This window comes from Pseudorca crassidens, chromosome 15, assembly GCF_039906515.1.
Source record: "Pseudorca crassidens isolate mPseCra1 chromosome 15, mPseCra1.hap1, whole genome shotgun sequence".
Taxonomy (NCBI): Eukaryota; Metazoa; Chordata; class Mammalia; order Artiodactyla; family Delphinidae; genus Pseudorca; species Pseudorca crassidens.
In genome coordinates, this window is record NC_090310.1 from 75,695,183 (window position 1) to 75,712,577 (window position 17,395).

At 48.3% G+C, this 17,395-nt stretch overlaps 1 protein-coding gene and 1 long non-coding RNA gene across 30 annotated transcripts in view; one reads left to right on the forward strand and one right to left on the reverse strand.

Moving 5' to 3' along the window:
- Nucleotides 1-13,303, reverse strand: part of ZMYND8 (zinc finger MYND-type containing 8) — a 126,610-nt gene extending 113,307 nt beyond the window's left edge. For 5 of the 28 annotated variants that reach the window (XM_067708355.1, XM_067708350.1, XM_067708351.1 and 2 more), the window contains exons 1-3: nt 12,937-13,225; nt 12,024-12,257; nt 3,196-3,266 (exon numbers count right to left, since the gene is read on the reverse strand). In XM_067708355.1, coding sequence (XP_067564456.1) covers nt 3,196-3,266; nt 12,024-12,037 — 85 coding nt within the window. In that variant the 5' untranslated portion in view covers nt 12,038-12,257; nt 12,937-13,225. Of the gene's footprint in view, nt 1-3,195; nt 3,267-7,054; nt 7,718-7,807; nt 7,931-10,783; nt 10,855-11,390; nt 11,517-11,573; nt 11,630-11,733; nt 11,821-12,023; nt 12,258-12,936; nt 13,227-13,279 lie in introns of those variants that run through there. The other 23 variants (XM_067708339.1, XM_067708353.1, XM_067708349.1 and 20 more) reach the window with 15 other exon arrangements.
- LOC137207951 (uncharacterized) lies at nt 1,121-17,065 on the forward strand. 2 transcript variants are annotated; one of them, XR_010935388.1, is made up of 5 exons: nt 1,121-1,700; nt 7,927-8,069; nt 9,985-10,242; nt 16,189-16,323; nt 16,750-17,065. It is a non-coding gene; the product is annotated as an uncharacterized lncRNA (long non-coding RNA). The 2 variants fall into 2 exon arrangements; XR_010935387.1 differs by having other exon boundaries at nt 16,189-17,065.
- Nucleotides 17,066-17,395: the final 330 nt, after the last annotated feature.

The window sequence follows — 17,395 nt, forward strand, 5'->3', positions numbered from 1 at the left end:
CAGGAGCCGACTGAAAGTGCTCCCAGTGGCCAAAGCTAGAACCATTTGAGCAACAAAATAAGTAATACAAAACCCAAAGTATGAAACAGTTGAGTCCTTGCTGATATAAATAAATGGTTGAACAAATAAATGGGAGAAGCAAGACAAATCTCCCATATAGAACAACATGAAATAATTTATGTACATACTCTGGCCTTCGGAAGCTGGAGCATGGCTTCCCACACTTCGTAAGTGTGGGCCGGGCACCGTGACTTCCTTCCAAAGAGGAAGGGGAGAAACCTGACAAACGCTCCCTTGGCCAAGTGATCAAGGTCAACACCACCAGTGATAAATCATGTTCATAATATATACCCTTGATATGATGTGATGGAAACGGCCCTTTAAGGTCTTCCTCTCAAAAACCCGTAATTCCGGCCTACTCGAATCCAACCATGAGAAAAACATCAGAACATAAACATCAGAAAAACATAAACCCCAAATGAGGGTCATCCTACAAAATACCTGAGCAGTTTTCCTCCAAACTAGGAAGGCCATGGAAAACAAGGGAAGTCTAACAAACTGGCACAGCCACGAGGATTCTAAGGAGACACGACAGCTAAATGTCATGTGGGCTCCTGGGTGGGGTGCTGGAAGGGAAAAGGGATCTTAGTGGAAAAACTACGGAAACCTGAACAAAGCATCCACTTTAGTTGGTAGTAACACACCGATTCATTAACTGTGACAAATGGACCAGACCAATGTATGGTGTTAACACAGGGCAAAAACTGTAACTCTGTGTGTGTGTGTGTGTAACTATGTGTGTGTGCGTCGGGGGGGGGGGGTATGGGAACACTCTGCACTAGCTTCACAACTTACCTGGAAATCTAAATCTAAAACTGCTCTCAAATTAGAAGTTTATTTTTAAAAACATAACAGAAAACGATGGAATGGCTCCTGTGGACAGGGTGGCCACTGAAGGCCTCCCTCAGGAGCTGACGTCTGAGAAGCAACTGAGACGAGAACCAGACAGCAGGACCCAGGGCGGCGTTCCCGGCAAAGGGCCCCCAGGAGAGGACGGAGGGGAGGGAGGCTGGGGAGCTCAAGTGGGGTCAGGTGCACAGAGTGTCTGTCACAAGGTAAACAAAAGTGAAGGAAGCTGAAGGGGTCAGGCCAAGGCAGGTTGGTCACCGTCACTTCAGACTGGAGCCTGAGGGCGCTGGAAGGTCAGTGGAAGGACTCAGCAAGATGAGATGTACCTGATGGGAGTGTTTTTCCAAGATCGCCCTGCCTGCTGTCGGGAGAGGATGCGGTGGGGCGGATAAGGGATTATGATGACCCCAGAGTGGTCACACCTCGGACGGCCCAGACACAGAAGGTGAAGGGCTAGGAGCACCTGGGGGTCTGAAAGAAGACAAGAAGCGGGGTCTCCACGCTCAAGGGGAAGAGAAGAGGGGTCTCCACACGCAGAGAAAAGGGCCTGAGCTGAACAGGCCTCCTGCTCTGGCTGACGGTCCCCGATTCTGACCCTTTTGGAGAAGTCTCCACAACGGGGCTCCAGGGCCTTCCAGGCACCGAGGGCTCAGGAAAGAAGCACCTCCTTGGAGTCCGAGCCTCGGTTCAGTTCGAGCCCATCCTGCACTTTCTACCTGGGAGACATTACCACTCGGAGCCTCGGTTTCCTCAACGGCAAAATGGGAACACCACCTCCCATCTCTTGCCAGGTAAGAAAAGGCTCCTGGACCCTACAAGCACAGCCTTCATAAATCCCAGAGCAAGTATTACCTTTACAAGAGTAAGCCCAAGGTGGAAGGAATCTTAGAATCTCATCTGACAGCCCATTTTACAGATAAGAAAACAGGGGCAGAACCAGAACATGGCCAAGTGAGCAGCAGAGCAAGGACCGCGAGCCCGGCTCCCAGCTCTCATTCTCTGGGCTCCCTTCTCCACACTCAATTCTGACCCCAAAGTGGGGGGACTGAGACAGCCTTCCCCATCAGCAACTGTCTCCAAACACCTCTTTTCAGACTCCCCTGTGGCTCTCCTCACCATCAGAGGTGCTGCGGGCCCAGCCTGGGCAGGGGGGTGGGGGTGGGGGTCTGGTGAAGGGGAGCAGCCCTCCGACTGCCCCCCCCCCGCACCCCAGGCACCGACCACCCACCCGGACAGCCTGGCCTGTCCACCTGAGGGGCCTCCCCTCCTCTCTGAACCAGGCCCAGGCCCCCATCAGGCAAGTCAGGCAGCAACAACGGCCAGCCCCTGCTTCCCAGGTCACCACCATGCCACCACTCTCTGACCCTCGTCTTTGCCCACAGCGACACGCTGTCTTATCAAAATCCTCAAAAAGCTCTTGGGCTGGATTGGAGTCTTTCTGGCCGAGTCTGTACTCACACTGTGTCTAGTCCTTCCCGCCTCCCCCCCAAACCCCAGGACAGGTACTCAGCGACTTGTTGAAAGAATACCACCGAGGTACAACAAAGTTTGGAGATGAGCATTTTCATCAACCAAAGAGGTGAGAAATGTTCCTGCAGCTCATTTCTAAAAGCACCCTGAAGGCAAAATGTGAATAACTGCTTCCTTGTGGGAAACCTCGCGAAATCTCACACAGACCAATCAAAAAGTACCAATGACTCAATTAGATGATCCCTGAGGAGCTCTAACACAGGATTCTGAATAGAAGCACATACCATGTTTACTCTGATTTGCACAATTCTGTCCTACACGCAAACACTGGCCCCAGCATTCCACCTTTAATCTAACGTTTCCCTTTAATCTCTAACCAAGACCAACGTTTACCAAGGAAGTGGGTCACCTTCGTTCCACCCCTGCGTTTCCAAAGAGGCCTGTTACTGAAATCAGAAACCCAGCAGCGGCTGGAGACTCCAGTTGCTTCTAGAACATGCTTTATTTAAATTGATTCCCGAAAGTCACCCTGCAGAGAGCTAGCCAGCCGCCCTCCGTCATGACACTCACATGTAAAATTTACTGTCGGGACAATTTCCGACAGGTTGGAACACCGACACAGACACGCCAAGGGAAAGCAAATCAAAAGATTTCTGTATAAATGAGGTTCACTCATCAAAGGTGCCAACCTCTCAAAATCGGAGGAGTGTTAGAGCCTCGTCTCGTAAGCCACACTTCACTGCACTGGAACAACAAGAAAAAGAAATTCCAATTTCCTCCTGTGCCCTGGATAGATAATCCGAGATTTTTACTTACCTTTGGAGCGAGTAGAGATATCCATGCCCTCCACCACCTCCTGTTCTGTTTTTATTTCCTCTTCAGCCAAGCTGAAACAGAGCAAATTACGTTCACGTTTAGGTAGACTGAGAATTTGCCCCATGGGGGCGGTTATTTAGAAGTTCTAACAACAAACCCACATTTTTCAGACAATCTTCCAAGGGTAGGGGGAAAGGAACCCACACCTTGATATCAAACAAAGTGTTAAGAGTCCTATAGGAGTGTTTTTAAACACTAGCTTGTTCTTGAAGTCAAATTACTATTCCAGTTGTCATGCTATTGGAAGATGCAAAAGGCTTTTTTTAAGACACACAATTACCATCTACCCCCATGGACCAATGAAACCCCAGCCTTCAAGTAAATCAGTTTCTCATTGTTAACACCGGGCTCAGGTTGGAGGTGGTTTTCGGGGTACCTGGAGTTCAGATCTCTGAATTCTGCAAGGCAAAGAGTATTTTCCCAGACCTCCTGGCTAAATCTTACTATTTCCCGACGAGGCAGGAACATGAAAAAATATATAGGTTAAGCTACAAAGTAAAAAATATGCTCAGGCTAGAAGCAAAAGGCCTGGTCTCAAAACATTCAAACCAGCAGCACTTAGCCCAGGAATTAGGATTGGGGTCTCCACACTCCCAACCCCTGGGATACTTCCTCCCTGTAGCAGGCATGGCTTAGAGAAAGCATTCAGCACTCTTTTGAGCTGTGACTAATTACCCCCACCACAAAAGTGGAATGAGGAAGGATTATTTAAAAGACAGGATGAGAGTTGGGGGTTGGGATAAGAAGCAGGGAAAGCAGGGCCCTCCGCTGGGCCAGCCACCAGAATCTTCTCTCGCTCTCTCGGCTGGAACTCCCCGCTGAACAGGGTACAGGCCATTCCCTATCTTCCCCACGGACATACACACACCTCTCAGGCCAAGCCAGGAAAAGTTCTGCTTTTCTAAGTGCCAACAGTTTGAGGTGCTGGAACTTTCCAGGCATTAGGCTGACGACGAAGTGATAAGAACCTGAGCAATTATTCTAGATGCAATTCCATCGGACTGTGGTTCAACAAGAAGAAATGGGTGCATCTCCAACTGAGATGGCTGAAATCTTCCACCTGGAAGACTCAAAAACCAGGACAGGGGGGACGCTGCATAAGGCAGGAAGGATTAGAATGTCCCTTCTGTGTTTCGTGGTCTGGGACTGTGACTAGACAAAAGGTAAGTCCCAAAAGTCCTGGAACCTCAGGGTCAGATGGAGCTGCATTTAGGAGAATTCCGTATTTGATGGGACTAGATAGAAAGGAAGAGATGAGAGCTGAGAATTAAGTTAGAAGAACTTAAAGGCCTCCAACTTCACTGGTCCCAGCAGAGAGAAGAAACAGAAAGGCAGTGTGCTTTTAAATCAGAATGTTAACACATTTAGGTCTCTGATATTGAACCCCGTTGACAATTTCATCCACACTGCCTTTGTAGAGAAAGCCTGGGACACAAATCACCAAAGAAACAACAGACATGTTGTCACAAATGGTTTTCATCAGAAGACATTGCTTCTGAAATTTAAACATGTCGCTAACGTGCACTAATACAACCGTGATTTGTGGCAGGTGATTTTAGCACTGATACTTTTTACTCCAACTTAAGAGGCAAACAAGCTCAACTCAGAAACACACCCTGCCTGCAACTTACCCAGACTGTCCAAATGGATACCGCTGATGGTTTTTTGCTTGGGGTGACTGGAAATAAATTTTAACAGAAAGTCCCATGCAGCCCCTTCAAAGAGGGGGAGATGGTCAGCTTCAAAAGAACAAACAGCAACCCTGATCTTTCCAGCAACTAGAATTCTGCTCCCCTCTCTAGCATGAAGTATGTGAAACCCTAAACTTCTTGAAACCGATCCCATATTTTGAGTGATGGAGAAAACGCTAATCTGGGATCCAACCAAAATGTTTGGTAGTGAAAAGAAACAATTATGCATTACAGACTCCCCCAAACCCACTTGAAGGATTTCTGCAGCGCTGAAAACATTCAAAGGTGTATAGATCATGGAGTTGGGCTGCATTCAAGAGAACAATTATTTGGCTTGTAACAGCCTAGAGGAGGCTGAATACTTCAGGCAGGAAAGCTGCTGAGAGGCTAAGAAAATGCAAACTAGCGATGGGGTGGCTATATGCTGCTGAGTTTAAGATAATTCTGGAGCAGAAAAGAAGGAAAAGAAAGTTAAGCTGTTTTATCTTTCCAAGTATTACAAAGCGGGCACCATAATCACCTAACTTTAGCAATAGCACCACCAGGATTTAGCCAAGGATTTGAAGGACAACAATTTCAGAAAACCCATCTTTTTCACAGATCAGCAAGCCACCCTTTCAAAGGGAACCCATGCATGCACATGCATGCACACATACATACACACACACACACACACAATAACTTGTATTTGACTAAAGGAAATTGCAATGTCTATGCATCTAGAGGAAAAAAATTTTTTAAAACTTCATTTACAAAAGCAAAGACCAGAATGCAAAATTAGTCATTTTGAATAGCCACATCTAAAGGGACTTCCTTTTTTCTACACCACTGATCTCATTTTTTTTCTTTTCTGGTTTAGTGTTAAGTACTAGTATGTTATTAAGGGGAAAAAAAAAACTATGAATATTACATCAAAAGTGGTGGTGAGAAAAGATTTGTACCTGTCTGAATGCCCCACAGATCTTGGTCAATTTAGGTTAAGAACTGTTCAGTCATTTGGAGGGAAAAAAAAAAACAGTCAAATAATAATTGTTAAAAAGAAAAAGCAGCTGCGTCTGAAGAAAAGACTTTGAACTCTCCTCATTAACACATTAAAGTCTATTAGAAAATACACAGCATTTTTCCTTCCATATCTGCTAGCTTCCAGCAACCCCAATTATTTAAATCCAAAACAATGGAACAAGCAGCCCTTGTTTCAAACTGACATTACTTTTTTTTTTTTTTTAAGGTCAGCTGGGGAGGCTGGGGCCCGCTAAAGGAAAGGATAAAATTAGCTAAAAAATCTCACCCCAACAGGACAATACACCATCTACTAGTTGTATACGTTGTATGTTCCCACCACCCCGTCACCTCTTGCACTCACGGGTTCCCCTAAGTCACTTGCCCCTGGATTTCACAAACTGATACATTTCAGGCAATTAAAGAAGAAATAACAGGCACCCGCCTGCACATACAACCAAGACCATCCCATCACGTCCCAGAAAGAAGAAAAGATTTCTCCCCCAATGCCTGAGCAAGAAAACCTCTGCTTACTTCTTCACCTGCATGCACTGGAAAAGAGCAATTAAAAGTTGCAGATGAACTGCACCTCCAGGATGTTTTAAGCCTTCTGATTTTTAATTCTGAAGACTCAAGGCTGGTCCGTAAATTCCCAGGAATCCCATCCCCTCAACACTTCCAGGAGAGAGAGAAAAGAGAAAACATCTAGTTTGGACACAAAACTGCCTGGAAACACAATGCCCAGATATTTCTTTTCCCCAAGTGCCCCTACTTGACTGTTAACCAAGAATATCTAACCCCTCTAGAATATATAACCAGCATGCACAAGAGTCTGGGTCTACAGCTGAGGATGATCACACAGCAATTCAAGAATCATGCAATCGTTCAAAAGGACTTTCCCTTCAGCTTTTTACTTTCATTCAAAATACCAAAGTGGTCCAGGCTGTAAGAAATATTTCATCCCCAAGACACAAACATCTTTCCTCTTCTAGATCACAAAATAGTGAACATTAAAATCAAAACACCATGCTGCCCTAAATCTGCAATTAATTTCTTTAAAAATTGGGGGGAGGGGAGGGAATGGTTAGCAGCTTTATATAAGCACTCACCTAAAACAGGCAGAGTCATCGGTAGCTAAGCTATTTATGCAGGATTCTTAAAATGGCGTCTGGCAACACTGCCTCATTCCTGTATTGAAGCTAAAATGGTAGCAGTTTGTTCAATAGCTGTAGCTCTTGCTTAAGCAGCCCTGCTAGTTTCAAAGCCACCTTCCTAAATATCAGAACTAGGAAAAGCTCAACCAAAGGACACCAACAACCCAACGTTAAGAAGCTGGAAAAAAAAAAAATCTGCAGTGACAGGGGGAGTTTGTTAAGTCACAGGTTCCTAAGGAAAACCCTTCCCTTTCAGATCCTGAGCCGTCAACGTGAGGCTCTAAAATGAGGCCCCCTTGCCCTCGAATTAGGTGGGTGGAAGGTGAGGAATTAGGCAGCCCTGTGGCATAAAGTGCAGACAGACAGACAGGTGTCTGTGCAAACAACCAAACTGTTAAAAGGGTGCAGGCTGGGGGGGGGGGGGTAGGAAGCCCATTCCCCCTTTCTAGTAGATGAGAAACCAGCTCTGCATCCCTACCAAAGAGTAGCCAGGGAAAATGAAAAGTGCTTCCAGGGCAGCAGGCATCTGAAGGGCTGCACCCCAGCCTGAGGCCAAAGTCAAATAAAAAGGCTGTTTAATAAGCCTGAAAACGGCCACCAAGCACCCAGCCAGTCCTAAGACAGTTAACCTCAAGGAAAGATAATCCGAGTCTGCAGAGAAGAAACAACAGGAAAACGTCGCCCTCAGCCAAGGCGCAGGATACTCACAAATTAGATTTTTGTCCACCCCCAACAGAGCCCTCAAAATTAACCATGGGTTTGGCAAAACCCGCTTTCACAGGCCAAGCTAAGAGCCTCATAGTGGATAATGTAATTTACTGTTACAGGTCTGCGCATGGCCTCAGAACTCTCCTGGTGCTGCGGGTGGAGAGTTTCAAGGTGACTGTGAGCTTCAGGAGAGAAAGGAGGGCAGAGTGCCCAAGGCTGCACCAGGGCAAGGACGGGCGTCTGGCTCCCGGCCGGCCGGTAGGTAGGTAATCTTGATGACGAGGGACAGGCTGGCAGCCCAGCTTGCTGCAGTGCTGAAATGGCTCCTGCCTGCTTATTTATCAGTAAGCAGAGTGGGGTGGAGGGGGAAGGGCGTCCATAGCCTTAGCAACCTGAAGCCAAGGGTGAATCCTTCCTTGTTTCTGCCTTTGAGATCAAGAGCAGGGCTGCTACACAGATTCCCTTCCTCCTCCTCGGCTGTGTGGTGGCCAAGGCACTTTTGCACGTATCTTTCTTTTCAGGGTCAAACCAGAGGCAAAGCCAGACCTAGGGCTTCCCAGCTGAAAAATGTTTGTGGCCTCTGCCCAGGAGAGAGAAGGGGGGGAAAAGGAGGCAAAAGAAACAAAGAGATCACACACGTGAAGTGGCTGGACTTTGGAAAAAAAGAAAAACCTACCTTTGCCTTCAGGGTTTTCTGGGCTGCTGTCACCCCCTCCCCTTTTTGAAATGGTGACTCATTCCCCCCACCCCTCCTATTTAAGACCTGAAGCCATTTCCCCACTGTTCTCCCGGGGAAAGAAAAGGGGGAATGTTTTGTTTAAAAGAAAAGGGGTAACAAGAAAGAAAGAAAGGAAAAGAAAAAAAAAAAGCTATTGTTTTCATCCCTAATTTATAATCCAGGAGGCCCCATTGTTTCTTTCCTTCTGACTCAAATCTTTGAGCTGTTAATTATAAAAGTAACTGGACTCAGCTCCAGAAGGCAAACCACGTTCCTGAGCAGCAATTAGAAAAACTCTGTAGAAAGTTTACTGAGTGATTATATATAATTAATTCCTAGTTACAGCCGGAACACTGACCATTTTCTGGCGCTAATAAAAGCAGTTCCTCCTGCTGCCCCACAGGAATGCCACTTAATTTCCCAAAGCAGAAAGTGAATCCATCCTGGAGGGGCTTCAAGGGAAAAAAAAAAAAAAAGGAGAGGAATCAAAAGCTCCAGTGTGTCTGCGTTTGTTCCTTGCAGCTGTGCATCCTCTTTGGGGGCTGAAGAGGCAGAAGGAAAAAGGAAAACAGCCCAATTCTGTTCCTCCCTCTGCAATTTACAAACGTGGCAGAGAGAGGACCATCTACCTTGATGTAAAAAAAAGGGGGGGAGGGGAGATGCCCTAGGCATGGAACTTAGGGAGACGCTTCAGCTCCACGGATGTGCTTTTCCTAAAAGGAACAAAGATGGTAGAAATTTCCAGAAGGCCCGCTCTCGGTCCAGCCACTGCAATTGTCAATCTGTAACCTTTCCTCCAAGTCTATTGGTTCAAAAGCTGGAGAGAGAAACCCCATTGGGCTGCACCGTGAGCCTGCACTGCTGTCCCTAGCTAGTCCTGCTGCAATGCAGACATTTATTTTTTTTCCCCCTGAGTGAAACTGGAAAACAATGCTACCTTGAGAGCCATTAACTTTTACAGACTCATGTTTGGTGGTGCCCCCAGGACCACAGGCAAGTGGCTGGCTTGCTCCAGGGCTGAGAACTTGCTGGGGCTGCACATGTGAAAACAGATCTTGGCTTTGCAAACCTGTGGGAGCCATTTTAATGCAAGCTTTTGGAGGACAAATGCCTTGCCCTTAGGTTTCCTTCCAGCCCAACAAATGCACCATTATGCAAACACTGACAGCACCAAAGCAGGAGTCTTGTGATTAGATATTGCTTCCAAGGAGGCCACAAGAACCTCAATATGTAATTTCCATTTACAGCCAGGAGATAAGAACAAAGAAACAAAGCTAAGCCTCTGAACTTTCTTGTGTGGGGTAGTAGCAGGCAAGCAGCTCAGTTCTAAGTATGTTACATCATTAACGGCCTGTCCTTTTACTCTAAGAAGCTGGCCTGTCTTGCAAAGACTTCTCAGCTTAGAATTGGGTACATTCCTCATTATTAAATGAGCCCTTTTTCCAATTGGTTCTCAAAGGTGGGTTGCTGGACACCAGTTTAAAAGAAGAAAGATTATTGACTCCATCAAGTTGGCATAACACAGCAACCGAATATACTTCCAGCATTTACAGTCCTGCTGGATTGGTCTCCAGGCTGGAAATTTATGCAGTGAACTTCTAGGGAAATGCTGAAGCAAATGCTAAACAAGAAGCTACTTTTTTCACTCTGAAGTTCTAGCTGCAGCCTTAAGAGATCAGGAGAAATGTAAAAAGTGAGAAATAAATCAGAAGTAAAGGTAAGTGTGCACATACAGATGTGTGGGTCAGGCTTGGAAAAAGGCCGGGTCTGTTGTGTATGAGCCCTGAATCAAGACCAAGTTTGGTGGTGGGTGGGATTTTTACAGACATGTAAGTATCTTAAAACATAAGAACTCACACCACCACCCCCAGCTCCTCCCCACCCCCATGTTTAAGGCTCTGTGACTCTTAAGACCAAGCAGTTTCCTTACATTTCACAAGCAGATCACCTACCCAGAGTTTTCTATCTAATATCCAAACAATCCCAATTCAAGGTCTCCAGTCAAGTCACAATGAACTGAACGTTTCTTCCCTGAGGGTAAACAGGAAGTATAATCTTCAATCCTAGCCCTAGGTTATCAGGAAAAACAGTGGATTCAAACAGTCACCTAAAATCAAGACACTATGAAAAAGCCCTCCTTGGGTTCCTGCTCATAAAAAGCCCCCAACGGCTGGAGCCAAGACCCCCTGTTACAAACAGACCCCAAATGTTCGCCAAACTCTTTATACATGGTCACAGAAATGGATTGCTTTACTTACCCAACAAATGTTCAAGCAACCGTCTCATTTTTCCACAGTTAAGAAGAGAGAACAGGCTGGCAGATTTGGGACTTGATCAAAAAGGAAATTTTTTTAAACAGTTACACGGGATTATTAAAAACACACACACAACAACAACACAACCCAACCACTGAATATGGAATGCTGTCATGAGCCACAGACGTGATTTTATTTCCTCTGCACTCTATCACACAGGAGGACAGAGGATGACACAATGTAAAAAAAAAAGGGAAAGGAAAATGAAAACAAGGAGAAAAGATACATGAGTCCACTGAAAACCATGCAAGAGGAGAAAACTAAGGGATTCAAAAAAAGACTCCTCAGATTTATTGCAGGATGTTGTCCAACATCTCTCCCCCACCCCCCCTCCTACACTCCCCCCCCCCGCCCCCCATCCCCATCCCTACTCCAAAAACTTCCTCCAAAGCCTAGAAAACACTTTCAGAAACATTTGCTGGCTGCAGGCTGGCTTTGCAGAAGAACACTCTGTATCAATAGAAGTCAGGAAAAAAGGCTGAACAATGTAGTTTCAAGTGAAGAAACCCTGTAGGAAGAGAAAAGACCATGGGGAGTCACCACCACCCACCTAGGCCCCAGGAGCTAGGATCTGTCCTTAGCACTGCTCTGCTGAGGGCTTGGTTCTTTTGCAAACACACGTCCTCTCTGGTCAGAACTGAGTCCAGCCTTCCCAGCACCTCTTTGGAGAGGTGAACTTGCCTGCTTTGCTGTCTGCCATGAGCTCTCCTTGGAAGGGAGCCTGCTTGCTTACCTTCCATTTTCTTCCCCCAGCAGGCATGTGACACAAGAGAAGACAAGAGTGCAAGGGGGAGGGGGGGGAACTGCTCAGAGAAAGAGAGAGAGAGGGAGAGAAAAAGAGAGAGGAAGGAGGGGGGAGAAAAAAAAAAAAAAAGCTTCTTTTTTGGCAATACCAGGATCTAGCTTCACACTCTTCTAGAAACACCATGTCCTGGTGGAAGAAAAGGTGTGCCAGGCCCTTGCCAGTTTGCAAAACCGAGCTCTGGCTAATGGCTACTTAGCCATGTGACCCAAGAAAGCAAAAAAAAAAAAAAAAAAAAATCTCTCTAAACAGTTCCAAGTTAACCTAAGTGCTGTAGGGGTGACTGTGGCACAGACAGCCACAGAGAAATCACACTGCTCGCCCACAATGCGGATGTCTCAGAGGGAGGGGGAGAAAAGATGGTTAAAAAGTCGAGCTTACCTCTGTGGATGCATTGTTAACACTGTGTAATGTCAATACTTATAAAACATGGAGGACAGGCTCCTAGTTCTCACAGAAAAAGGGTTTGGCACTTCGGCTTGATGATCTGGCCGCCTAATAAAAGCTCATCCCCGATTGGCTGCCCCGGCAAATCGGAGTGTAAGGCGGCCCCGGATTGGCTGAAACACTTCCTGAGCGATTATCTTTGTGAGGCTCTGGTGAGCAAGAGCCATCCTGTGCATAGAAAAAGACAGGCTAAGCTAGGCCTTTTGCAGCAAGAAAAACTTACGAAAGGGGCCCGCAGTCGCCCTTCTCCCACACCCTGGCTAGATTTCGCGGCACGAGCAAACCAGTGCAGCCAGCCTGACCTGCTCCAGCAAAGACTGAGGCCCAGAGGCCACAGGCAAGAGAGTTTTGGGGGTGAGCTGCAAGGGCTCACCCTCATCTGCCCCCACGGAAACGGCCCTCTCGCTGGGAGGAAGGCTGGCTCTTTTCTAGAACAATCCAGCAGAATGTTCTCCCCACCACCCGCGGGGGGCGGGGAAGTGAAGCCAAAGAGCAGGGAGGCCCGGGAAAACAGCCCAGGGGGCAAGAGAAAGAAGAAGCTGGAGCCAGGCCTCTGAGGCAAACCGGACCGGCCAGGCGAGCCCCCCAAGTCACTCCAGGGCAGCCCTGGCTTCCCAGAGGACAGAGCACTCGGGCTGAGAGGGGAGGAGGGGAACCAAGTGGTCAAGTTTGCATCGTCATTATCAAAATGCCTCCTGGACAAAGCAGACCAGACAGCCACTTGCCTGCCCCAGCCCAGACTCGAACCTGTCGTCACCCCACCACCCCCAGCCAGAACTCAGAGGAAAGCAAAATGGGTTCCTGCCTCCCTGCCAGGATGCCAGGGGGCCCCCCTCCCCATCCTTACCCTAAGAAAAGCCAAAGGCGCTCCTAGCAGGCCACATGCCTAGCTCTACAAACTTCCCTTCCCCTCCCAGCCCCCTCCCCCAGCGCTGAGGCCTGCTAAACCTGTCAGTTAAACAAAAATCTGACTTCCGTATTAGTCTGCGATGGCTTCAGCTTCCTGCCTATTAACCCTCTCTCAGACTCTGGGCCTGGCTGGGAAAAACTAGGCCCTGAGAGCGCAGAAAAGGCCTGTGGAAAAATACCAGCGGCAGCTCTCCCGGCAGATGCAGAAAGAGAGAGAGAGAGAGAGAGAGAGAGAGAGAGCGCCGCTGTCTCTCGCCTTGGCTTCCCAAGGAGGCGTGTACCTTCTGAATCCAGGGCACAGGCAGTGCCTCTCGGGCTGAGAAGCCATTTAAATCCAGAGGGAGAAAGAAAGATGTCAAACTCAGCCAGGGAACAAGAACCCCCATTATTAGTCAGGCCTACACCCACTGCTTAGACCTTCCTGCCACACAACCAGCCCTGTAAGGATGTTCCTGGGAAACTGGGCCCTCGGTGGCAGAAAATCCCATGAGCTTTGTAAGGACTCTTGCTTAAATTTATTTCCACAGAGAACGGCTTCTTCGGGTCCCCAAAGGCAGGTGGAACAGCTATTTCACACACAGCTCTACCCCACCCCCATCTCTCTGGCACTGCTCCCCAGTAAAATATTAACTACTGTTGCAGAACTGCTTATAATTCCACCCATTTCAATAGTATTAGGAGGTCTTTGCCTGTTTCCTCCGTCAGGCTGCCTTGGTTGTGGGTCTGTAGCCTGAGAAAGAAAAAGCAAATCCAGAAGGATCTTAAAGCATCCGTGCTCACTTGCTGATGCTTTTTTTTTTTTTTTTTAAAGACAAGGTGCTTAATTAGCAAGGTTTTTTTTAAAAACAGCAAGCGGGAACAACAGAAGCTAAATAAAACACCATTCTTTAGAGGCTGGAGAAAGCTTCCAGAGGTGACACAGCCATATTCCAGGAGGTAAAACTATGGCCCAATAAAGTCTCCCCTTCTCCTCCTAAAATTAGGACTCGTGGGCTTTCTCATCCCACACGGTTCGTTGCCACAAAGAAGCCACAAAGAAAACGGTGGAGCTGAGGCCCTGCTCACCCTGCCCACCCCCACGTGGACGACAGATGCCCACAGTGTGTACATAAATTCCTCCTGGCTGGGAACTTGTATCAAACAGGAGCAAGGCAGGAATGCAAGCACACTGTACCGCAGGGGCAGGGCCCAGGCTCTAGGAAAAGGCAGAGGATTCTGTAGCCGCTGTTGCTGAATTTTAGGCTGAGGAGGCCGGGACGCAGGGAGGGACACTCGGTGGCCTGACAGGGGTCCAGCATTCAGGACAACAGGCCTGGGCCTCACCAGAAGGGAGGGGCCTCCTCTTCCTGGGGGTGGAACCGTGTACGGGGAGACCAAACGGGGGACAGGAGGTCAGAGTTAATCAGACCGCGCTCTCCCTCCCGGCAGTGCGGGGCAGCGGCCCGGCACCACCATCCTATAAGGGATACTGTTTGTGTCTGTTGGTGCTGCTTTGGGGAGGACAAATAGCATGAGTTTGTGGCGGATCTCGTGTACAACTACCTGACCAAGCCCACGAGGAAATAAAATACGGCGCTGGTTGGCGTGTTGGATTTTAGCCCCGGATTAAAGCCGGTTGCATAAGCAACTGCAGCATCCTCCCCCTCCCTCTCCCCCTCCCCCTGATCACTTGATCACTTGAAATGTTTTCTGGGGCAAAGAGCAGGAAGCTGGCGGCTTATTCTGGCAGCTCTGCTCTGTTTGAGGAATGCTGTTGGCATTCGGGTAGGTCTGAGGTTATCTAGAAAACAGCAATTCGGCTGGGGACAGAGACAAAGGTATGGTGGCAGATGGAATCCTGGGAGGGACACGGATTGAAAAAGGCTGCCCAAGGCAGGCCTACTAAGGGCCAATTCTGGGTTTGATGGAATGTGGCTGATAAGCAGGGAATAAAGAAAACCAAATGCTGCTGGCCTCAATCTAGAGATTGCCCCTCTCGAACCCCCGCTGCACAGAGTAGTCCCAGCAGCTTCTGCGTGCCTGGCACTGGCTAAATCAGCACTTTACACAGACTGACTCCATGAGGTAGGGAGTATTGTTAGAGAGCTGGTACTGAGCCCAGAGAGGTGAAGTGAGCTGCCCAAGGTCACACAGCAAGCCAGTGCCAGAGGTCAGACTTCCAATCCAGCGACGACTCCACATCCCTAAACCCTGTACTTTTGCCTGCCTCTAAAGAAAGAAATGAGAAGCCGAACCCAGCAGAGCAGAAACAAGGCTGAAATCTACTAACGGCAACTGCATGAACTGTGTTTTCTTTTAGGAGTTGGACTCCTTCAGCAATGTTTTAAGTACTGAATGATGAACCTGGGAGATCTTTAGATCAGGATCATTCAAAGGCTCAGAGAAAGCTCCTCTCTCCTTACAAACCTCCAGCAAGATGTCGAGGGGGACACGTTGCCATCTCTAAAATCAGGAATATAAAAATTCCTTGAAATCAGTGGTTCTCAACCAGGGGTGGTTTTGCCCCCCCAGGGGATAGATGGCAATGTTTGGAGACTTTTGGGTCGTCACAACTTGGGGGGGAGAGGTGCTATTGGCACCTACTGGGTAGAGACCTGGGATGCTGCTAAACGTCCTACCGCACACGGGACAGCCCCCAGCAAGGAATTATGTGATCTAAACGTCCACTGTGCCGAGGTGGGAAACCTTGGCTTCAGTGAAAGGAAAACAATCCGACCATTGTGCCTCTGGATAGCAAAGCCAGCACAGGGCCTAAATAAGCAGGTTCCGTGGTGATATGAATAAGCCATGAGCTCATAAAAATAGATTAATACGTGTCTCTCAATATTTCCAGGAGTCAGAGAGAATCTGGGGATAGAATCTGTCTGAAGGAAGCCAGACAGAGTGTCTCAGCGATAAAGCTGGCCTCCAAGGAGAGCAAAGGGCTGACCCCAGCCTCCCTTCCCCAGGCATCTTACTGGCCGAGGCCTGGCCCCACTGAAATGGCCCGCAGCCAGACCAGCAGCAAGAGCGGCAGCCTCGGCAAGCTGCATCCCAAGATAGTCTGTTCTGCTGACTATGAAAATAAGCACACTTGGAGTTATCTGCCTTCAGCGAGCAACAGGCCTCTCTGTCCGTTACGTGAAACGGCCGGGACTGAGGCCGGGAAGTGTCTTAAATATCTTGTTTTGTTTTGTTTCCTTTTGGCCAGTTGGAACCCAGGCCAACTTCGGGCACGGTGACAGAAGGGCTCACCTTCAGAGCACGGAGCTGACCGAGTCATGTTACAGCCACAAAGAGGCAGTTAGGACTCGTCCCTGCCTTGGAGAAGAGGTGTCCTCTAGAAGTTTGTTTTTATTTTGTTTTGTTTTTTTCTTCTTTCTAGGAGGGATTGGCAGGATTACGCTAATGGAGAAAGGAGGGAAGGAAGGGCAGGTGGAAAAGAGGGGAGGAGATGGTACTTGACCATCAAGCAGATGGCGGCAGTGTGGGTGGGAAGAGATGTAAGTGACGCAAGAAAACACAAATCAAAAGGAAGAAGAGGGACTCCCCTGGCAGTCCAGTGGTTAAGACTCCGCGTTTCCACCGCAGGAAGCGCAGATTCGATCTGTAGCCTGGGAACTAAGATCCCACGAGCTACGTGGCGCAGCCAGAAAAAAAAAAAAAAAGATTCGGGACCTCCCCTGACCTGCTCTTTTTATATCCTAGCAATTACCATTATGGAAAGAAGCGCACATATTTATTTGCTCTGTTTGTTTCTGTCTCCCACTAGACCAGTGCCAGTGTCTGGAGCCATTTTAGGTTGTCACATCTGGAGGAGGGGTTAGCGGGTGCTACTGGCATCGAGAGGGTGAGAATCAGGGATGCTGCTAGATTCCCTACCGTGCACAGGACAGGCCCCCACAGCAGAGAGCTAGCCAGCCCCAAATGTCACCAGGGCTGAGGCTCAGAAACCCTGCATTAGCCTGAGACCTTCAACAAGGCAAAACCTGGTCTGAATCCTTCACCATTGTGCCCTCAGTCTAACACTGTGACCGATACGTATTAGAGCTCAATTAAACATCTCCCACCTGGGTGGTTGCACCTTTCTCCTACCTGAGTCCCCTGCTTCTGCCCTTGCAAACGTGTGTGCGCACACACACACACACACAGAGGCAGCCAGGAATCCTTGTAAAACAAGTCAGATCTGGGATTCCTGGGTGGCGCAGTGGTTAAGAATTTGCCTGCCAATGCGGGAGACACAGCTTCGAGCCCTGGTCCGGGAAGATCCCACATACCAGGGAGCAACTAAGCCCGTGTGCTACAACTGAGCCTGTGTTCTAGAGCCCGAGAGCCACAACTACTAAAGCCCTCGAGCCTAGAGCCCGTGCTCCGCAACAAGAGAAGCCACTGCAATGAGAAGCCCGTGCAACCCAACG